This window comes from Pelophylax lessonae, assembly GCF_965119305.1.
Source record: "Pelophylax lessonae genome assembly, chromosome: 7".
NCBI lineage: Eukaryota > Metazoa > Chordata > Amphibia > Anura > Ranidae > Pelophylax > Pelophylax lessonae.
In genome coordinates, this window is record NC_138774.1 from 145,789,154 (window position 1) to 145,807,795 (window position 18,642).

Here is an 18,642-nt window from a genome sequence, read left to right on the forward strand (position 1 = left end):
CCATTCCCTCCCAAATGTCGGGAAGAAACTGGCTACGCATGTGCGCACACTTTTCTTCTTTTTTTTTTTTTTTTAACATGGTGGCGTGGGGCAGATGAGGGAAGGACACACAAGCATGCTTATGTTCTACTTCAAAACACATTGAAATTGTAAAACAATATACATACAGAAAACCTTGCTTACCTGATGGGACTTTGGTTTTTCTTGCTGGGATAGTAATAGTGAAACAGGCCACCCTAAAGCTTTTTTGATGTTTGGGAAAAGCTTCTGATTGTCAATGCATATACTCAAACGGACCTAATACAAGTTCTTTACTGTCACATTGTGCTGCCACAGCCCTATAATATTGCTGATTATTATGCACTTGGTATATGTTCCTCTGTTTCCCCCTCCTATTTTGCGCTGGATAATAATGCCCTTGCTGCTTCCTCGTGCTGTTCACAATTTTTACTGCAAAAGGCTGAGGAAAAGTTATTGGGGTTGATTTACTAAAACTGGTGACTGCAAAATCTAGTACAGCTGTACATGGTAGCCAATCATCTTCTAAGGTTAGCTTGGTCAGTTAAGCTTTGATAGAAAAAAAAAACCTTGAAGCAGTTTCTATACAGAGCTGCACCAAATGTTGCACTCTCCAGTTTGTTATTCAACCCCCCAGTCTTCTTACACTTCAAAAGACTGGAAAAATATTATTTATGTACATTTTTTTTTTTTTTGCAAATACATTTTCTACTGTATCGACAGGGAATTATGCAGCACAAAGTTGATGTAGATTAAAAAAAAAATAAAAAAAAATACAGGGTATTGCATAGTTTTTATCCTGGGGAAACTAGAGTTCTTCTTTAAATCTTTGAAATTTGTGTACTTTGAGTTGATCCCACTATACTTTCTTTTGCTTTGCTGTGTTGGTGAACTCATACATTTGTGTTTTATACATACAGTATATACTGAGCGTCACTTATTTTCAGGAGGCAAGTCTTTACAGTGATGCATAGTCAGCTGCAATAATAATTTTGATAACATTTTTTTTCACATAAGTGAACCCCATCCCATGGCTGTAGTGCAAGGGTGGCTTACACATTACTAAAATTTTAGTGCAAAAGAATGTGACAAAAAGCAGCACAATACTCTTCTGTATTTACAGCTGGAAATCCCAACTCCCTGGGGGTATAGGAAGCATTTCAACAACAACTCGTCCCCAGCAACCTATTAGGAAGTGATTTTTACACAGTCAGCATACTTCCCTTAGGAAAGTCTGGTGAGCCCCGTGTTTATCAGAAGATGACTAATGACACATTTTTTTACATGAGGCCCATGTGCTTCCTTTGTAGAACTTGCTTAATGAAAAAAAAAAAAAAAACTCACTCGATAGTCATATGTTGAGTCTGGATTCTCATCACATGCTATGACCTCGGGTGCCATCCAGTACGGGGTTCCAATAAATGTGTTTCTTCTTCCTATAGTTCTGTCCAGCTGGGCACTCACTCCAAAATCAACTAAAACAAACAAAGGCAGTATGAAGCACATTCAACAATCAATTCCTACATAACCAATACAGCATGTAATTGCATTTAATGATATAGATACATTGTTACAGTATTTTAGGCTTTCAGTTTGTTTGAAGTCTAAACTTTTTAAAATTGTGGATAAAGTATAAAAGGATTTAAATATCAGCCAGTTTAAATGTATGTAAACAATTTGTGATAATTCCCCAACTTGCGCAAACTGTATAAAACTTGCTGTCCTAAATATGGAGCAGCCCGTTGTATGGCTAGTCTTAGCCTATAAATATTGAAAACAACTATAAAGACCGCGCTCCCAAAATATATATGCAAGTGCCAAAAAGTGCTTATACAAGTGTAGTGTCACTTTAAATTAACTATAAAAAAACTATAAAATTTAAAGTACAAACCCATAAAAGTGCAATGTCCACAGATACTGTACAGCCACCAAGTATCTCCAAACAAATGTGATTCTTATAATTGTGAATCCTCTTATAATCCCCACCATAAGTGAGTAGATAATCCTACTCACCAGAACTGGATGACCCCCCATTATAGGCAGTCATACAAAGCATGTGACAGGGTGTGGTGGCTATTCCTGGTTGTGCCGCTGTGATGTTTGCATGTGAGTTACCATGTTTTTGTATTTTTTTTAACCAATAAATGGGATTTGCTTTTATGTTAATACTGGTGTCTCCTCTATTGAATACACGTGTGAATATTCGTGTGGAGTGTCTGAGATGGAGCCATGATGACGGGGATTATGATATACTGGATATGCCTTTTTGGATTTTAATCTGGTCAGTCTGCACTACATGTGGGGAAGAAGGAGCTATGCACGTGGTATTACTCTAGGACTTCCATCACTGGTGTGACCTGTTCCCCTGTTTATTATATCTGCTCATCGCATTATCACACTATTGTGGATTTTGTTGTTTTTTTATTCACATGTTGACACTGGAATTATTTCTGTGGACTCTCTATTTGGTCAGTCGTATGTATCTTGGACTATGTGCGGACTTCCCTTGAATTAGGGTGTGAGTACTACCCAGCTAAGACTTTTATCAACAGCGCTGCAATTGTGTGTGTGTGTGTGTATATATATATATATATATATATATATATATATATATATATATAATATATAGTCATACAAAGCGAACAATGGATATCACTTTCTTGGTCCTGGATACCAGGTGCAGAGTTCAATAGCAGCAACCACCAATATCAAAAGGACCAATCATTGATCTAATTCATATGGGAAAGTAAAAGCAAATGTCTCTCATAGTGCAGTATATCACAACTTTATTCTATATAGCGCATATAATTAGACTTACAATGAGGACGATCATGCCGATCATGGCTCCCGCTGCGGTCAATAAAATCCAGTGACATGGGAGCGGGGTGCCTGGCCGAGTTCCGCTGTCTGTGTGAATGGACGCAGCAGTGGGACTCGGGAGCCCTCACAGGTGCCCCCATGGAAAGCGGCTCTCAGTAGGGGCACCTGATGAAGGGAAGGAGTGCCAACAGAGTGCCCCAGAAGAGGTTTGGGGTTGCTCTGTGCAAAACCCTTGCACAGAGCAGGTAAGTATAACATGTTTGTTATTTTTATTTAAAAAAATCTGAACCTTTACAACCCCTTTAAATAAGAAAATTCTCCTTTTCATTTACTTTGACATTATCCCCCACTGAACTCCCTGTTTTATATGTTCCCCCTTTGCCCCTGTGAGCCGTGGAGTCATTTAGGACCCACCTGCACACTTAAGCTGTATACTACAACTGTACATGACTCATTCTGAGCGCCGCACACAGGCAGAATGAGGCAGAACAGAGTTGCTCTCAATCACTGGTGTGGAGGAGCAAGGGACACGTGACTTTTGCTCTGTTTGTCCTTCTCGTGCCATCTCTGTGTGTGGTGTTAGAAGCTTTGCATGTATGGTTGTAGTACAAGGACTAGTGCCTCAGTTTTTATTGTGGGCTGTGTCTGCTATGGAAGAAACTCCTCCTAATTTGTCAGTTGTCACCAGGACAGGAAGTAATGAAACATGGTAACATGCAGCATGCATATTGGTAAAATACGATTGGCTGAACATCACGGGGTGATGGGGCTGGGCCTGAGCTCAGTTAAAAGTTCTGCCTGAGGTGAATTGGGGGCCTTTTGAAGAACAGTGGCTGTAAGAGCTGCTTGCTCTCCTACCTGTTTAAATGGTCTGTCACAGCTTTAGCAGTAGTCTTTTGACCTTGTTAGCATTCAAAGCTGCTGTACTGGGCTATGGCCTTGATTGGTATTTGGAATTATTCTGTCTGTCCAGAACTTATGGTAAGGATAGGCCCCTTTGGAATTTGACTAGTTAATGTTTAAGCGTGCTCACAGAACAACGGTAACTGGCACTGGTTAAATGGTTTACATGTTCTGTGTTGGAAAATTAAATAAAGCTTTGGCCTTGTCCTTTTTACAATGTAATGGTTTAAATGTGGTTTCTTTTACGAGGAGGGCAAGGTTTTAGGGTGTCAGAATTTAACAGTTGGTTCCTCCTAGGCAAATGAACCTCAGCAGTCATGGTATAATCAAGAAAATAAATATACCAAGTCAATTCTATGTGTCATTCAAGCATGTCACCTTTATCTGTAGGCATTCCTTTTATCAAGATCTAATGTTTACCTGTTCAAGTACAGGTCCCTCTCAAAAAATTAGCATATTGTGATAAAGTTCATTATTTTCTGTAATGTACTGATAAACATTAGACTTTCATATATTTTAGATTCATTACACACAACTGAAGTAGTGCAAGCCTTTTATTGTTTTAATATTGATGATTTTGGCATACAGCTCATGAAACACCAAAATTCCTATCTCAAAAAATTAGCATATCATGAAAAGGTTCTCTAAACGAGCTATTAACCTAATCATCTGAATCAACGAATTAACTCTAAACACCTGCAAAAGAATCCTGAGGCTTTTAAAAACTCCCAGCCTGGTTCATTACTCAAAACCGCAATCATGGGTAAGACTGCCGACCTGACTGCTGTCCAGAAGGCCATCATTGACACCCTCAAGCAAGAGGGTAAGACACAGAAAGAAATTTCTGAACGAATAGTCTGTTCCCAGAGTGCTGTATCAAGGCACCTCAGTGGAAAGTCTGTGGGATGGAAAAAGTGTGGCAGAAAACGCTGCACAACGAGAAGAGGTGACCGGACCCTGAGGAAGATTGTGGAGAAGGACCGATTCCAGACCTTGGGGGACCTGCGGAAGCAGTGGACTGGGTCTGGAGTAGAAACATCTAGAGCCACCGTGTACAGGCGTGTGCAGGAAATGGGCTACAGGTGCCGCATTCCCCAGGTCAAGCCACTTTTGAACCAGAAACAGCGGCAGAAGCGCCTGACCTGGGCTACAGAGAAGCAGCACTGGACTGTTGCTCAGTGGTCCAAAGTACTTTTTCGGATGAAAGCAAATTTTGCGTGTCATTCGGAAATCAAGGTGCCAGAGTCTGGAGGAAGACTGGGGAGAGGGAAATGCCAAAATGCCTGAAGTCCAGTGTCAAGTACCCACAGTCAGTGATGGTCTGGGGTGCCATGTCAGCTGCTTGTGTTGGTCCACTGTGTTTTATCAAGGGCAGGGTCAATGCAGCTAGCTATCAGGAGATTTTGGAGCATTTCATGCTTCAGCACGACCTGGCACCTGCTCACAGTTCCAAAACCACTGGTAAATGGTTTACTGACCATGGTATTACCGTGCTCAATTGGCCTGCCAACTCTCCTGACCTGAACCCCATAGAGAATCTGTGGGATGTTGTGAAGAGAAAGTTGAGAGACGCAAGACCCAACACTCTGGATGAGCTCAAGGCCGCTATCGAAGCATCCTGGGCCTCCATAACACCTCAGCAGTGCCACAGGCTGATTGCCTACATGCCACGCCGCATTGAAGCAGTCATTTCTGCAAAAGGATTCTCGACCAAGTATTGAGTGCATAACTGAACATAATTATTTGAAGGTTGACTTTTTTTGTATTAAAAACACTTTTTTTTTATTGGTCGGATGAAATATGCTAATTTTTTGAGATAGGAATTTTGGTTTTTCATGAGCTGTATGCCAAAATCATCAATATTAAAACAATAAAAGGCTTGCAGTACTTCAGTTGTGTGTAATGAATCTAAAATATATGAAAATCTAATGTTTATCAGTACATTACAGAAAATAATGAACTTTATCACAATATGCTAATTTTTTGAGAGGGACCTGTATGTTAAACAAGGCAACATTTCTTATGGGTGTGTTTAAGTTTTCATATGGCTATATACACTATATTACCAAAAGTATTGGGACGCCTGTCTTTACACACGAATTTTAATGGCATCCCAGTCTTAGTCCTTAGGGTTCAATTTTGAGTTGGCCTATCCTTTGCAGCTATAACAGCTTCAACTCTTCTGGGAAGGCTGCCCACAAGGTTTAGGTGTGTGTCTATGGGATTGTTTGACCATTCTCCCATAAGTGCAGTTGTGCGGTCAGGCACTGATTTTGGAGAAAAGGCCTGGCTCGTAGTTTCTGCTTTATTTATCCCGAAGGTGTTCCATGGGGTTGAGGTCAGGACTCTGTGCAGGCCAGTCACTTTCCTCCACCCCACACTGCCTTATCCATGTCTTTATAGACCTTGCTTTGTGCACTGGTGTGCAATCATGTTGGAACCGGAAAGGGCCATCTCCAAATGGTTCCACAAAGTTGGGAGCATGAAATTGTCCAAAATGTCTTGGTATGTTGAAGCCTTAAGAATTCCCTTTACTGGAACTAAGGGGCCAAGCCCAAACCCTGAAAATAAACCCACACCATAACCCCCCCTCCCCCTCCACTAAATGATTTGGACCAGTGCAAAAAGCAAGGTCCATAAAGACATGGCTGAGAAACTTGATTGGCCTGCACAGATTCCTGGCCTCAACCCAATAGAACACCTTTGGGATGAATTGGAGCAGAGATTGCGAGCGAGGCCTTCTTGTCCAACATCAGTGCCTGACCTCAAAAATGCCCTTCTTGAAGATTAGTCAAACCTTCCCAAAGACACACTCCTAAACTTTAGGGACCGCCTTCCCAGAAAAGTTGAAGCTGTTATAGCTGCAAAGGGTGGGCCAACTCCATATTGAACCCTAGGGACTAAGATTGGGATGTCATTAAAGTTCATGTGCGTGTAAAGGCAGGCATCCCAATTTTTTTGGTAATATAGTGTATAGAAGAACAAACATTGGACTAGTGACAATATCACAGTAGAGATCTTGACACTGGCGCTAAATAGAACACTATCTAATCAAAACAGTAGAGGCCAAGCTGTCTCCTGTCAATCCAGACCTATCCAGATCCCTCAGGACTAACCTACTAAAAAGGTAACTTCAGATTTAAGCCATAGAATCCACACCCTATCAGATTAGGCCTGTTTGTCTTTTAAGATGCTAAAGCTGACCAATTCTAACTCTTTGCACTCTTACCATATCTGAAAGCTAAACTCTGAATTCAGCCAATCTGTAATGTGCTGGCATACAATGAGTTAAGTCCAACAAGGTGCATGCCACCTCATGGACTTATCTCTTCAATTTAAATTTGATAGTTTTTTATTGAGCTCCAGGAGTACAACTACAGTGTATCACTACACTCCTAAAGCTCTGACAGGTGAGATATTGTCTTCTCAAACACAGCATCTCTGTCTGTCCTTCCCCCTCTGCTGGACATTCATGTGAGCCCCTTTGTGTCTTGTGAATTTATTCACATACCAAAAGTACTCCTTGAATGGGCAGGAAAAAGGAAAGTGCAGGCAACAGCAGTTGCATGCGATTCTGCAGCTGCTGGAGTTGGGGTTGGGACCAGAAGGTTCAGCATCAGAGTGCCGTAATTCAGAACATTTTCCAAAGTAGAGCTTTGATGATAGTATTGTAAAAGCTGGACAAACTGTACAAGACATCAACCAAAAAATTTGGAAAAACCTTTTTTTTCTGGACTGAACAAAGGCCTTTTTTTTACTTTAATGTACAAGCACAGTTAAAAGAATGGAAAAGTTTAGTGAATGATAGACAACAGCACAGCGTAATTGTTGTGTGGGGGGTAACAAATTCTAAAATAGAATCTTTGTGGTGAGGAAAATTAAAAATTGTCACATTTTCTCTAGCAACCATCAATTATGTACTTATACACATTTTTCATGCTGCTTTTGCTTTACCATGGTTTACCTGCAACAGATAAACAACCAGAAATAATTGCATATGAATAAGCTGCCTAAATAGAATGTGCTATTAAAAGACAAAGGGTAAAATGAAGTCCAGATTCCTGTGCTACTGCATAGTTACATAGTTAGTTAGTGAGGTTGAAAAAAGACACCAGTCCATGCAGTTCAACCTATGATTAGTGTGTGTATAAGTGTTTGTCAATAGTACATGGTATACTCCTGTACGTTGTGGTTGTTAAGGATCCAATCTAATACTTTTTGAAACTATCGATGCTCCCCGCTGACACCACTGCTTGTGGAAGAGATTTCCACATCCTTACTGCTCTGATGGTATAGAACCCTTTACTACAAGAGTATGTTAATAAACTAGTTGTAACTAAAACAGAGTAAAGAAAATGTTACCCTGAACCACCACCTAGATTTCATATTTTTGTGGGAGTACAGGTTGAGAAATTACAAAAGTCGTTTTTTTTTACTAAGGGTAACAAACTGGTCTTTTTCCCCTGGGTAAATCAGCCCTTTGTGTTTAAAAAAGATCTGTTGTGGAAGAATTACATTAGCTGTTACCATTGACTACCATATGGAACGAAAAAACATCTTGATATATATATATATATATATATAGGGGGCTTCTGCACATTTTAACTGCCTGGCAAGCATGTACTGAGCAAAATCCAAGTAAAGGTAGACTGATCTACATATTTGTATTCAGTCGGAAAGTTAAACTGATATTAAAAGCCTTAACATGTTTTACATTAATGGAAGAAATGCATTAAGGTAAAAAATGTTTAGGTAAGATTATTGCCCCTCACCCCCCTTTATTACCTGAGCCCTCACTTGATCCAGCACTATGCTTATCTGTAGCCGTTCTCCCTGCTCTCATAGGATTGCGGAGGCAACAGGAGTCATTGGCTCCTGATGCTGTCAGTCAAATTCTGTGATGAGGGCATGGGGGCCGAGCTGTGCTGTCTGTGTCTATGGACGCGGGCAGTATGGCTTGGGATTGAGCTCCCAGATCTACCACAATAGGAAGCAGCTTCCTATGGTGGCACACCAAGAAGAGGAGAAGCCAGGAGCTCCAGCAGGAAGACCCTAGAAGAGGATGGGAGCCACGCTCGCTCTGTGCAATTCTTTTGCACATAGGTAAGTATAACTTATTTATTATTGAAAAAAAATTATCTTTACAATTCCTTTAATCACTTCTAGACAGGAAGGTTTTACCCTCTTAATGACCTGGCCATTTTTTGCAATATGGCACTGTGTTACTTTAACTGACAATTGCGTGGTGGTGCGACGCTGTACCCAAATAAAATTGATGTTCTTTTTTTCCCATAAATAGAGCTTTCTTTTGGTGGTATTTGATCACCTGTGCGATTTTTATTTTTTGCGCTATAAACAAAAAAAGGAGCGACCATTCTGAAAACAAAACAATATTTTTTACTTTCTGCTATAAAAATTCCCAATAATTTTTTTTTTTAAATCTGATTTTTTTCCATCATTTTAGGCCAATATGTATTCTGCTACATATTTTTGAAAAAAAAAAATCCCAATACGTGTATATTGATTGGTTTGCGCAAAAGGTATCTCGTCTAAAAACTAGGGGAAAGATTTGCCATTTTTATTTATTTATTTTTTTACTAGTAATGGCAGCGATCAGCGATTTTTAGCGGGACTGTGATATTTCGGGGAACGGTTCGGACACCTAACTGACATTTTTGACACTTTTGGGGGGACCAGTGATAATAGTACAGTAATTAGTGCTAAAAATATGCACGGCTAATACCAGGGGCAATCAAATGTTAAAATGTGTCCCTAGGGGGGTGCTTTCGAACTGTGTGGGGGATGGGCTTGCTAAATGAACACAGAGACCTGTGTTCCTAAATAGGAGGAACACAGGATCCTTGTGTTCTTTGCTGACAGAACAACAGTCTGCCGTGTTTACAACGGCAGACCGCTGTTCTGTCTCCATGGGGAACAATTGCGGGTGCCTGGCGGACATCGCAGCCTCCAGACCCACTGATTGGCTCTCTCTCTGGCCAATCTGCGAGCATGTGCCCCCAATAGCGGTCCCGTTAAATGAAGTACAGGTACGTAGTTTTGTGGGACAGAGCTAGCTGACCTGCTGCAGTAGAAGTACGGCGGCTGGTCGGCAAGCAGTTAGGTAAACCTGTAATTCCAGACATATAGTGGCTCTCAATGTTAACCACCTCTGAAGATGCTAGTTGCCACACTGACTTGGAACAAGTATGCTGTTAAGGAGATCTTGACTCTTGTCCAACTTTTCCTAATATACACACAATTAAGCTGTGTAATAAGTATTTCTTGTCAGCAGGTCACAATGTACAGCTGAACTCGGAGCGCATCAGTCAGAAGTAAGGCTGAGGGTATGCTCTGTGCAAAATGGTCAGGATAGTGCCGCCTTACATTGTCAGACAAGTCCCTTTAGAATTGTGACCATTGGTAGAGGTGTCCGGTTTCTGTAGTGACCATTGGAAAACATGCCACCCTAAATTGGTGGCCAGTGGAATAAATGCATTTAGCTTTGATGAACCACACAAAGCTAAACTAGACTAGACATTTAGCAAGTGTAGGAATAAGCAGGGCTTTTTTTCAGCTGGAAATGGTGGAACTCCACCACCTTTGACTCAGGCCCTCTGCTTACTGCTCACCACCCTCAGTCTGGCTTCTGTGTTTACAAATGGCAGCTTGTCTTCCAATGGCTCCCATAGATTTGATCTCCTGAGTGTCTCACAACTACAGTGCCAACTACAGTGTGTGCGGAAGTACTAGAGCGGACTGGGTGCTTCTGCCTAATTCAGCAACAAAAGCAAGACATGGAAGATGGTGGAGCTTTAAAGGAGGTGGGGAGAAGATGGGGGCATTGGAGGTGGGGGGGGGGGGGGTTGCATGCAGAAGTGAGAGCTGAAGAGGGGTGAAAGTAAGATGTGGACAGAGGATGCAGAGGTAAGCAGCTGTGGAAGAAGCTGAACTCTGTACTATGTATGCAGTGCACCCCTGAACTCTGCACTATGTCCAAAAGCACCCCCAAACTCTGCACTCTATTTGTAGCCCCCCCCCCCAAACTGTGCACTCTGTATGTAATGCACTCCTGGTAATTAATGCCCATTTAAGACCCTCCCACTATTATTTTACCACTCCCACCATTTGATGCAGTGTGGAGGGTGTGTCATGATTGAGTTCCTGTACCTGTTTTCTGAGAAAAAAAAACCCTGGGAATAAGTAGTATGACCCTAGCCATTATTTGTGCCAAGACATTCTTGATGTTGTCATAGTATGCCCATCTAACATAATTGCTGTAAAAGTTGCTTTCGGTATGGTTGCTAGTTGATATACTCAAGAATGTAGAGTTTATTAAAAGCACATGCTAGTATAGTGTTTTGCAGAAGCAATTCGACTGTTATGGTTCTAATTGCAATCCTAACCTGAATGCAAGTTAAATGCCCTATACCTACTTCCCAGTTATCCATATTATGTACCTATTTTCCCAATCTCCTACCACTTTAACCACCTTGTAATATAACATGCCCAGTTTTACAAGTTTTGATGCATCCAAGCTTTGTCCTATCAGCCCTAATATGTCCATATTTTACAGCTGTCAATGTTTCTTAAAACCCCAATTGTTTTCAAATATCAAAGTTATCAAGTTTGCGACAAAATTCTGAATGTTTAGGAGTTATAGCTTTACATTGCTAATTGGGGTTTAACAAGAATGCAAAGTTATTTGAGAAGCTCTTCAACAGTTAGAAAAATGCAGATTACACAGCCCTGTGTAAATTAACTACATATCACTTAGTCATTAAAACCCTAAGTGAAACTGTAATTATTATTTATTTGCATGTGAACAAAGACTATGGAATCGGAGATACCTTTGCAAGAAAACCAGTTAATGTGACAAACATCAGTACTTTTTTTTTTTTTTTTACATTTTTATCTACGTTTTTATAGCAGCTGATAGCTGTTAAGTTATAGGTGCTAAAAACATCCTGTGTGTGAAATACGCTGGGGTTAATTTTATTGCTAGGGTGTGGCGGACAGAAACCATGCAACATCCTGTTTCTTTTAACTGAGAATCTGTGCATTGATTTTATGACCTTTCTAACTCTCCTACCAGAAATATGTATTAAAGTACACTAGAAAATATTGAGTCTCTACTAGTATTTAACTGCAGGTTATATATGAACCACCCAAAATTTTCTACTACTTTTGTACATCATATGTGTAAATAAAAGTAAGCATTTCGGATAAATGCAAACCACAAAACCTAACTAGTTTTTGTGTGTTTATATTTCTTTTTACTGTTCCTCATTTTCTATATATCGTTATTTTATTTTTTTTACAATAAATACAGACATTTCTTTGCTTTTCCTTTTCAACAAAAATACACAGTATTTATCGGTTTGCTTTTACTCAGAGATAATTTATTAGGAAAATGTATATGGAGCAATGTTATGAAGTATCTTCATAGTCAGTCTGTCTTAGGGTTGAACTCACTTTAAGCCTCATACACACAATCAGATTATCGGACAAATTTTCGTCCGTTTTTTGTTGCATGCTAGTCTCAAGTCGAATGTGAAGAGGATATTTTTATATGAAAATTCTCGTATGACAAAATTCAACTTCAGAAGTGATATAATTTAACCACTTGACGACCGCCCACTGCAGATTTAGTGCGGTAAGCGGACGCTTTTGGGCAAACCGACATAGTACTACGTCACTCGCTCAGGAGACTCTAGGGGGCGAGCGCGCGCCGCGCTCCCACCCCAGCTCGTTAGCTGGGGAGCCAGTGCATGTAACAGAGCGTGTAACAGGCCGCCGGCCACTCGCAAACTCCCCCCCGTTGAAAGAGAAGGACAGACGGCTGATGTAAACACAGCCGTCTGTCCTTCTCCCTGAAGTGATCACAGAGGCTATGTGATCCTGCTATAAAGGATCACATGTCTCTGTAATGATCTCACAAGCCACACCCCTCCACAGTTAGAATCACTCCCCTAGGCTTACATTTAACCCCTTGATCACTAATAGTATTAACCTCTTCCCTGCCAATGGCATTATTACAGTAACAGTGCATATTTTTAGCACTGATTACTGTAGTAATGTCACTGGTCCCCCCAAAAGTGTCAAAAATGTCAGTTATGGGTCCGATCTGTCCGCTGCAATGTCGCAGTCCTGCAAAAAATCGCAGATCACCGCCATTACTGGTAAAAAAAAAAAAAAACAATAAAAATGACAAATCTTTCCCGTAGTTAGTAGACGCAATAACTTTTGCGCAAACCAATCAAAATACGCTTATTGCGATTTTTTTTTTTTTTTTTTTTTTACCAAAAATATGTAGCAGAAAACAAATTGGCCTAAAAAGTTAAAAAAAAATTTGATTTTTACTTTTTTTTTTTTTGGGAATGTTATATAGCAGAATGTGAAAATTTATTTTTTATTTTTTGTCCAAATTGTCGCTCATTTTTTGTTTATAGGGCAACAAAAAAAAAATTGCACAGGTGATCAAATACCACCAAAAAAAAGCTCTATTTGTGGGAAAAAAAGGACGTCAATTTTATTTGGGTACAGCGTTGCACGTACGCGCAATTGTCCGTTAAAGTAACGCAGTGCCGAATTGCAAAATAGGGCCTGGTCATTAAGCAGCAAAATCCTCCGGGGCTAAAGTGGTTAATGTGTTGAATCGTTTTGTATGTATTCTCTCCTTTCTGAGCATGCGTATTCTTGCTCTTACGATTTTTTTTTCACGTATGATAAAAATTTTATAGCCTGCACATCCAGTTTTTGTCGAAACATATGTAATCGGCTGTCAAAAGCACTATACTAACAAGCCAAAAATTGGCAGATTGTTCGTCGAATGAAATTTTACTTCCAATTTTCTTATCGTGTGTTCCCTGGGTTAGAAGCAATCACTACTTTCTTGTTAGGAAAAAAGCAAAAATGTAGAAAAAGCAGTGGCTGTGGATATAGTACACTTGGACTTTGCAAATGCCTTTGACACAGTTTTCAACACGCAGCTAATGTGTGATTAAAATCTATAGGCTTAGGAAAAATGGATAGACAACTGGTTAAAAGACCATATTCAGAGAGTAGTGGTTAATGATTCATACTCTGAATGGGTCTAGGGTTAATAATGGTATACCCCAAGGTTCAGTGTTGTTATCCTTACTTTTTACAGATTTATAAATGTTGTAGAATTTGAGATTAAAACACAATTTCTACATTTGCAGATGCCACTAAGCTATTCAGTGAAATACTGTCCTTACTGTCCTTACAGGATGTCTCTAACTTTCCAATAGACCTTGACGCACTGTTTAATTCGGCAACTGTGTGGCAAATTAGGTTTAATATTAATGAATGTAAAGTTATACACTTTGGGACTAAAGTCACGCATGCATCATACATTCTAGGAGGAGTGCAGCTAGGGGAGCCAATCGTGGAGAAGGATCTGGGTGTTCTGGTAGATCATAGTCTTAATATTAGCATGTGTAGTGCTATTCCTATAGGAGCCGCTTGAGTATGACCCAGATAGTCCTTCTGCACTAGCAGCCAGGAACAAGGTTTTTTCCGCAGTTAAGTATACACACCTTTGCTCGATGGAGTCAAAGACCAGTCTAGGGTAGTTTTGTAATTTTGTTTTAGAGGAACTTGGATAGAGAATTTGCAGTGGGATACTCCAGAACAAAACTATGCACAACTTGAGGACTCTAGCTGACCTAAAATTGAGCAGTAGGTGAAGTCCCTTGCTAGGAGCAGATGGCAGAATTCTCGTGTGTAGCAGTGTAGAAATAGAGTATAAGCAAAGTCACTTGTAGTGAAGAACAGATAGACAAAGCTCTTCAGATCACTATTCAGTGATCTCTTTAATTGGACCCTTGGCTGACTGTCTTAGCACAAAGGGGTAAAAACCAGGCCCCTAGATCTTTAGTCTGTACTCACAGAAGTCTTTAACAGATACCATCAGGAACGGCTCTCCTTCAGTCAGCTCTTTAGAAGTACCAGGGCTACTGTTCCATTTCAGCTTCAGGACCTTTGGTCACCCACCTGAGGCCGTCTGGCAGCAAGCGCTAGGGATGGCAAGCCTATCTCACCCCTGGCTGGTGCAATCCACTATCTAGAAGGGACCTAGAGCCCATCTGTTGCCTGAATAAATAGGCCCATCCCAGCATGCTCAGGGGCACCTCCCCTGTAATTGGCCAAGACTGCATATATATATATATTTATGCTGCCTATTTGCCTAGCTCCCATCCATGTACCAGAAAGCTCTACTCGTTTCTATAAGGAAAGCAGAGGCAAACTTAACAGCACCAGGACACCAGGAGCAGTCCTAACTTATTGCAGCAATTTCCTCAATGCTGAGGATAGATTTGCCTCTGGCTCCACCATTAGGCGGAGGGGCAAACAACACTAATCTAACTATTTACACCTAGCACCCATACTAGGAGGGTGCTACACATGCAATGCCAAGCTGCAGTTTCTAAAGCTGGCAAAAACGTTTTGGTATTAAGGGGGTGTAGGCTCCAGAGAGAGAAACATAATTTTGCCACTGTACAAAGTAAGAGCTCAGCTGGAATATGCAGTTCAGTTTTGGGCACCAGTTCACAATAAGGATAACGGAGAACTGCAGAAAGCACAAAGAATGGTAACTAAATGGATAAGCGGCATGGAGGAGTTCCGCTTTAAGGAAGGTTAGCACAACTGAGATTATTTTTTTCCAAAGCAGAGTTGAATAAGGGAGATATGATTAGCATGTATAAATACATAAGTGGTCCATAGTGAACTTAGTATAGCATTACTTTAAGGCCATTACAAAGGAAAATGGGGCATTTATGCCTTGAGTAAAAAAAAAATGTACCCTCCCACATATAGAAAGGATTCTATACAGTAAGAGCAGTAAAATTGTGCAATAGACTCCCTCAGAAACTATTTCTGGCCAACTCAGTAGATTGTTTAAAAAAAAAAACACATACATTTCTAAATGCACAAAGCATAACTAGATATTAACATTTATAGGTAAGAACAGCAAAGATTGTTGATCCAGAATATATCCCCTTACCTTCTGTGGGACCGGTAAGGAATTTTTTTCCCCTGCTGGAGCGAACTGAACCATACGTATACAGGGGTTTTTGCCCTCAACTGTGGGTATAGGATTGGGTAAAGGATTCAGTATGGAGATTTTCTATTTATTTATGTTTTTCCTGTTGGTTGAGCTAGAGTGTCTTTTTTTTCAACCTGACTATGTAACTATAGCCCCCCCCCCCCCCCCCCCATCTGGCTGGACAGCACCATCTTGCATATTCAGTAAAATAGTAAAGAGAGACATTATAATTTGCAAATTGTACTAAAGCATTATCTATAATCATGATATTCAATCTCATATTGCATGTTTCACAGAAGCATACACATCAATAGAGACAATTAGGCAGGCATTGCTGGTCTATGGGAGAAAGGACATAAACAGAATGCTTCTGGAGGAGAAAACGAGTGGAGGTGAATCTGCAATGGGATACCCAGAGATGTATAGTAACGAAGTAGAACTACTTAAGTACTGTACTTAAGTACCGAAATGCGGTATCTGTACTTTCCTAGAGTAGAATTTTTTTCTCCTACTTCTACTTTTACTTCACTACATTTTTTCGATGATTTCGATACTTCTACTCAAGTATTTTTTTTTTGTGCTGCTTAGTTACTCGTTACTTTTAAAAAAATTACCACTGCCAGAACAGTAGATGGCAGGTTGCATAAAGCTCAAAAAAATGTGTATAATGTCATTTGTAAATCAGCGCATAGGAAAATAAAGGCTGTGTATAATAAAAGCTGCTATACCAAATCTTTCCGATAAAAAGAAAATATGAAACAAACAAATAAATGGTGCTACAGCGCTTAAAGTGCATCAAGAAACTACTAACAAACACAGGTTAATCATTTGAATAAATCATTTGAAATAATAAAAAACAATATGATGTTCAAACTTTTGACTTCTTTCTTTAATAACTACATAACACAGTACTTGTACTTCTACTTTCAGTACTTGAGTAGAATTTTTTTTTCAAAACTACTGGTACTTTTTACTTTTAGTACTTAAGTAGCAAATTTTTTGAAAAAACTACTTGCAATACTTAAGTAAAAAAAATGTTGAATACTTTAGTACTTCTACTTAAGTAACTTTTTCTGTGAGCACTTCCACTTCTACTCAAGTCACTTTTTGATCGAGCACTTGTACTTTTACTCAAGTAGAAATTTCGAGTACTTTATACAAGTCTGGGGATACCCTTTTCCTCCCAACATCCCAATAACTGCCTGGTAGAATGCTTTGGCTGTAAGGCTGCATTCACACTTGAACGTAGCGTTTTTGCGCGTTTTTACTGCGATTTTTACCGCGATTTTCAGGCGTTTTTGGAGGCAGGCATTGACATCTATCAAAAACGCTGGTAATCATCCCAAAAAGAAGCTCATGTATTTTTTTCAGCTACAGGCGTTTTGCTTCAGGCGTTAAAATGCTTAGATGTGAACAGGGGCCATTTAAATGAATGGGGTTTTACTTGTTGGGCGTTTTGGATCGTTTTTTTTTTTTTGCGTTTTTGGAGCTGAAAAACGCTCAAAAACGCCCAGGTGTGAATGGAGCCTTAAACTCCAGTTTGCAACACTGGCACAAAAACAATAAATGCAACAATACCCCTGACCTGAACTATTATCTCTAATGCCTGGTAAAGAGGGGATTCACAATGTCTAAGGCTATACAATACTACTCATATGCTCCACTGATATCACCACAACACATGAGTCTTGTAAAAGCACAGAACAACCTCATTCACACATTACAGATTATGAACCACTGGTTGGTTCTGTAAACCCTTCTTTCTCTATCGCTCATTGACAGACGTAGTCTTCTTGATTCTCAAGAGCTGGGTTATGTTGTCTCCGCAGGAGTAGGACTAGGCAGAAAGACAAAACGTTCTGGCTCCACCTTAGGGGCAGTCCCTGAGGGTATATCCTCCCTCTCTCTGCTACAGGGAATCAGTTTTTTTCTGTCTAGTCAGGAGTAAGGACCTAAGTTCCTTGCTGGGATCTTTTGGTCCTGGCAAGATTTTTTTCTTTAGAAAAGACATTTTTTAGGTAGTTTTTCTCCAGTGTTTTTTTCCTGTGAGATCTTCAAGCAAAAACGCCGGACTGGGCGACACTTGTGGTCACCCCAGCTGGCCTACGAGCGCGCGCAGACCATTGCATTGCGCTTGGTCGGCCGCGACACATTCAAGTAAGTATGCGGGGCCGGGCGACGGGCTGGATGTTGAGATCCAGTGGTCACCCCGGTTTCTGCCTACGAGCGCGTGCAGACCAGAGCTCCGCGCTGGGTCGGCCGCGACGGAGTCCCAGTGGAGGGACTGACCTTGCGAGTTAAAAGTCTCGCTTGGACGCCAGGAACCAGAGAGTCGAGGCGTCCGGAGTGGTCCACAACCCCCCACCCCGGTGGAGAGGATATTGTGAAGAGAGGGTGCCTGTCGGTTTGGTATGGTGAGTAAACGTTCCCTTTTTTCTTTCCTCGTTATGAGGCAGTATGAATTATGGGCCCCTCCATACATGGTCAGTATATATCTGACACTAAGAAGTCCCCCTTGTAAATACAGTATGTGTTTGTGGGAAGTGGACTTGGTTTGAGAGCTAACACTCTACCCAGCAGACTGTAATATTACAGCAGACATAGGAGGTATAATCCTACCTTATTTGTAGTGTATCTCCTGTAGATCAATATATCGCCACTTAGCAGAGATGCAGGTGGATGTGCTGGGAAAACGATTTCGGCGGTCCGCCGCCATTTTGCCGTAGACCAAGTGCATGTATGTCCTCAGGTCACGCCGGCCACCATGTTTTTGGAGTCTTATGTCTCTTGTATGGGGGCGGCCATGTTTCATGAGCCCAGCTACCTCGTGG

The 18,642-nt window shown here is 40.6% G+C and overlaps 1 protein-coding gene across 1 annotated transcript in view; it reads right to left on the reverse strand.

Moving 5' to 3' along the window:
• The window catches only part of NRK (Nik related kinase), a 489,556-nt gene that overhangs the window by 236,895 nt on the left and 234,019 nt on the right, over positions 1–18,642 (reverse strand). The window contains exon 7 of the mRNA XM_082263406.1: positions 1,363–1,493. Within this exon, the coding sequence (XP_082119532.1) occupies positions 1,363–1,493 (131 nt within the window). The remainder of the gene's footprint in view (positions 1–1,362; positions 1,494–18,642) is intronic.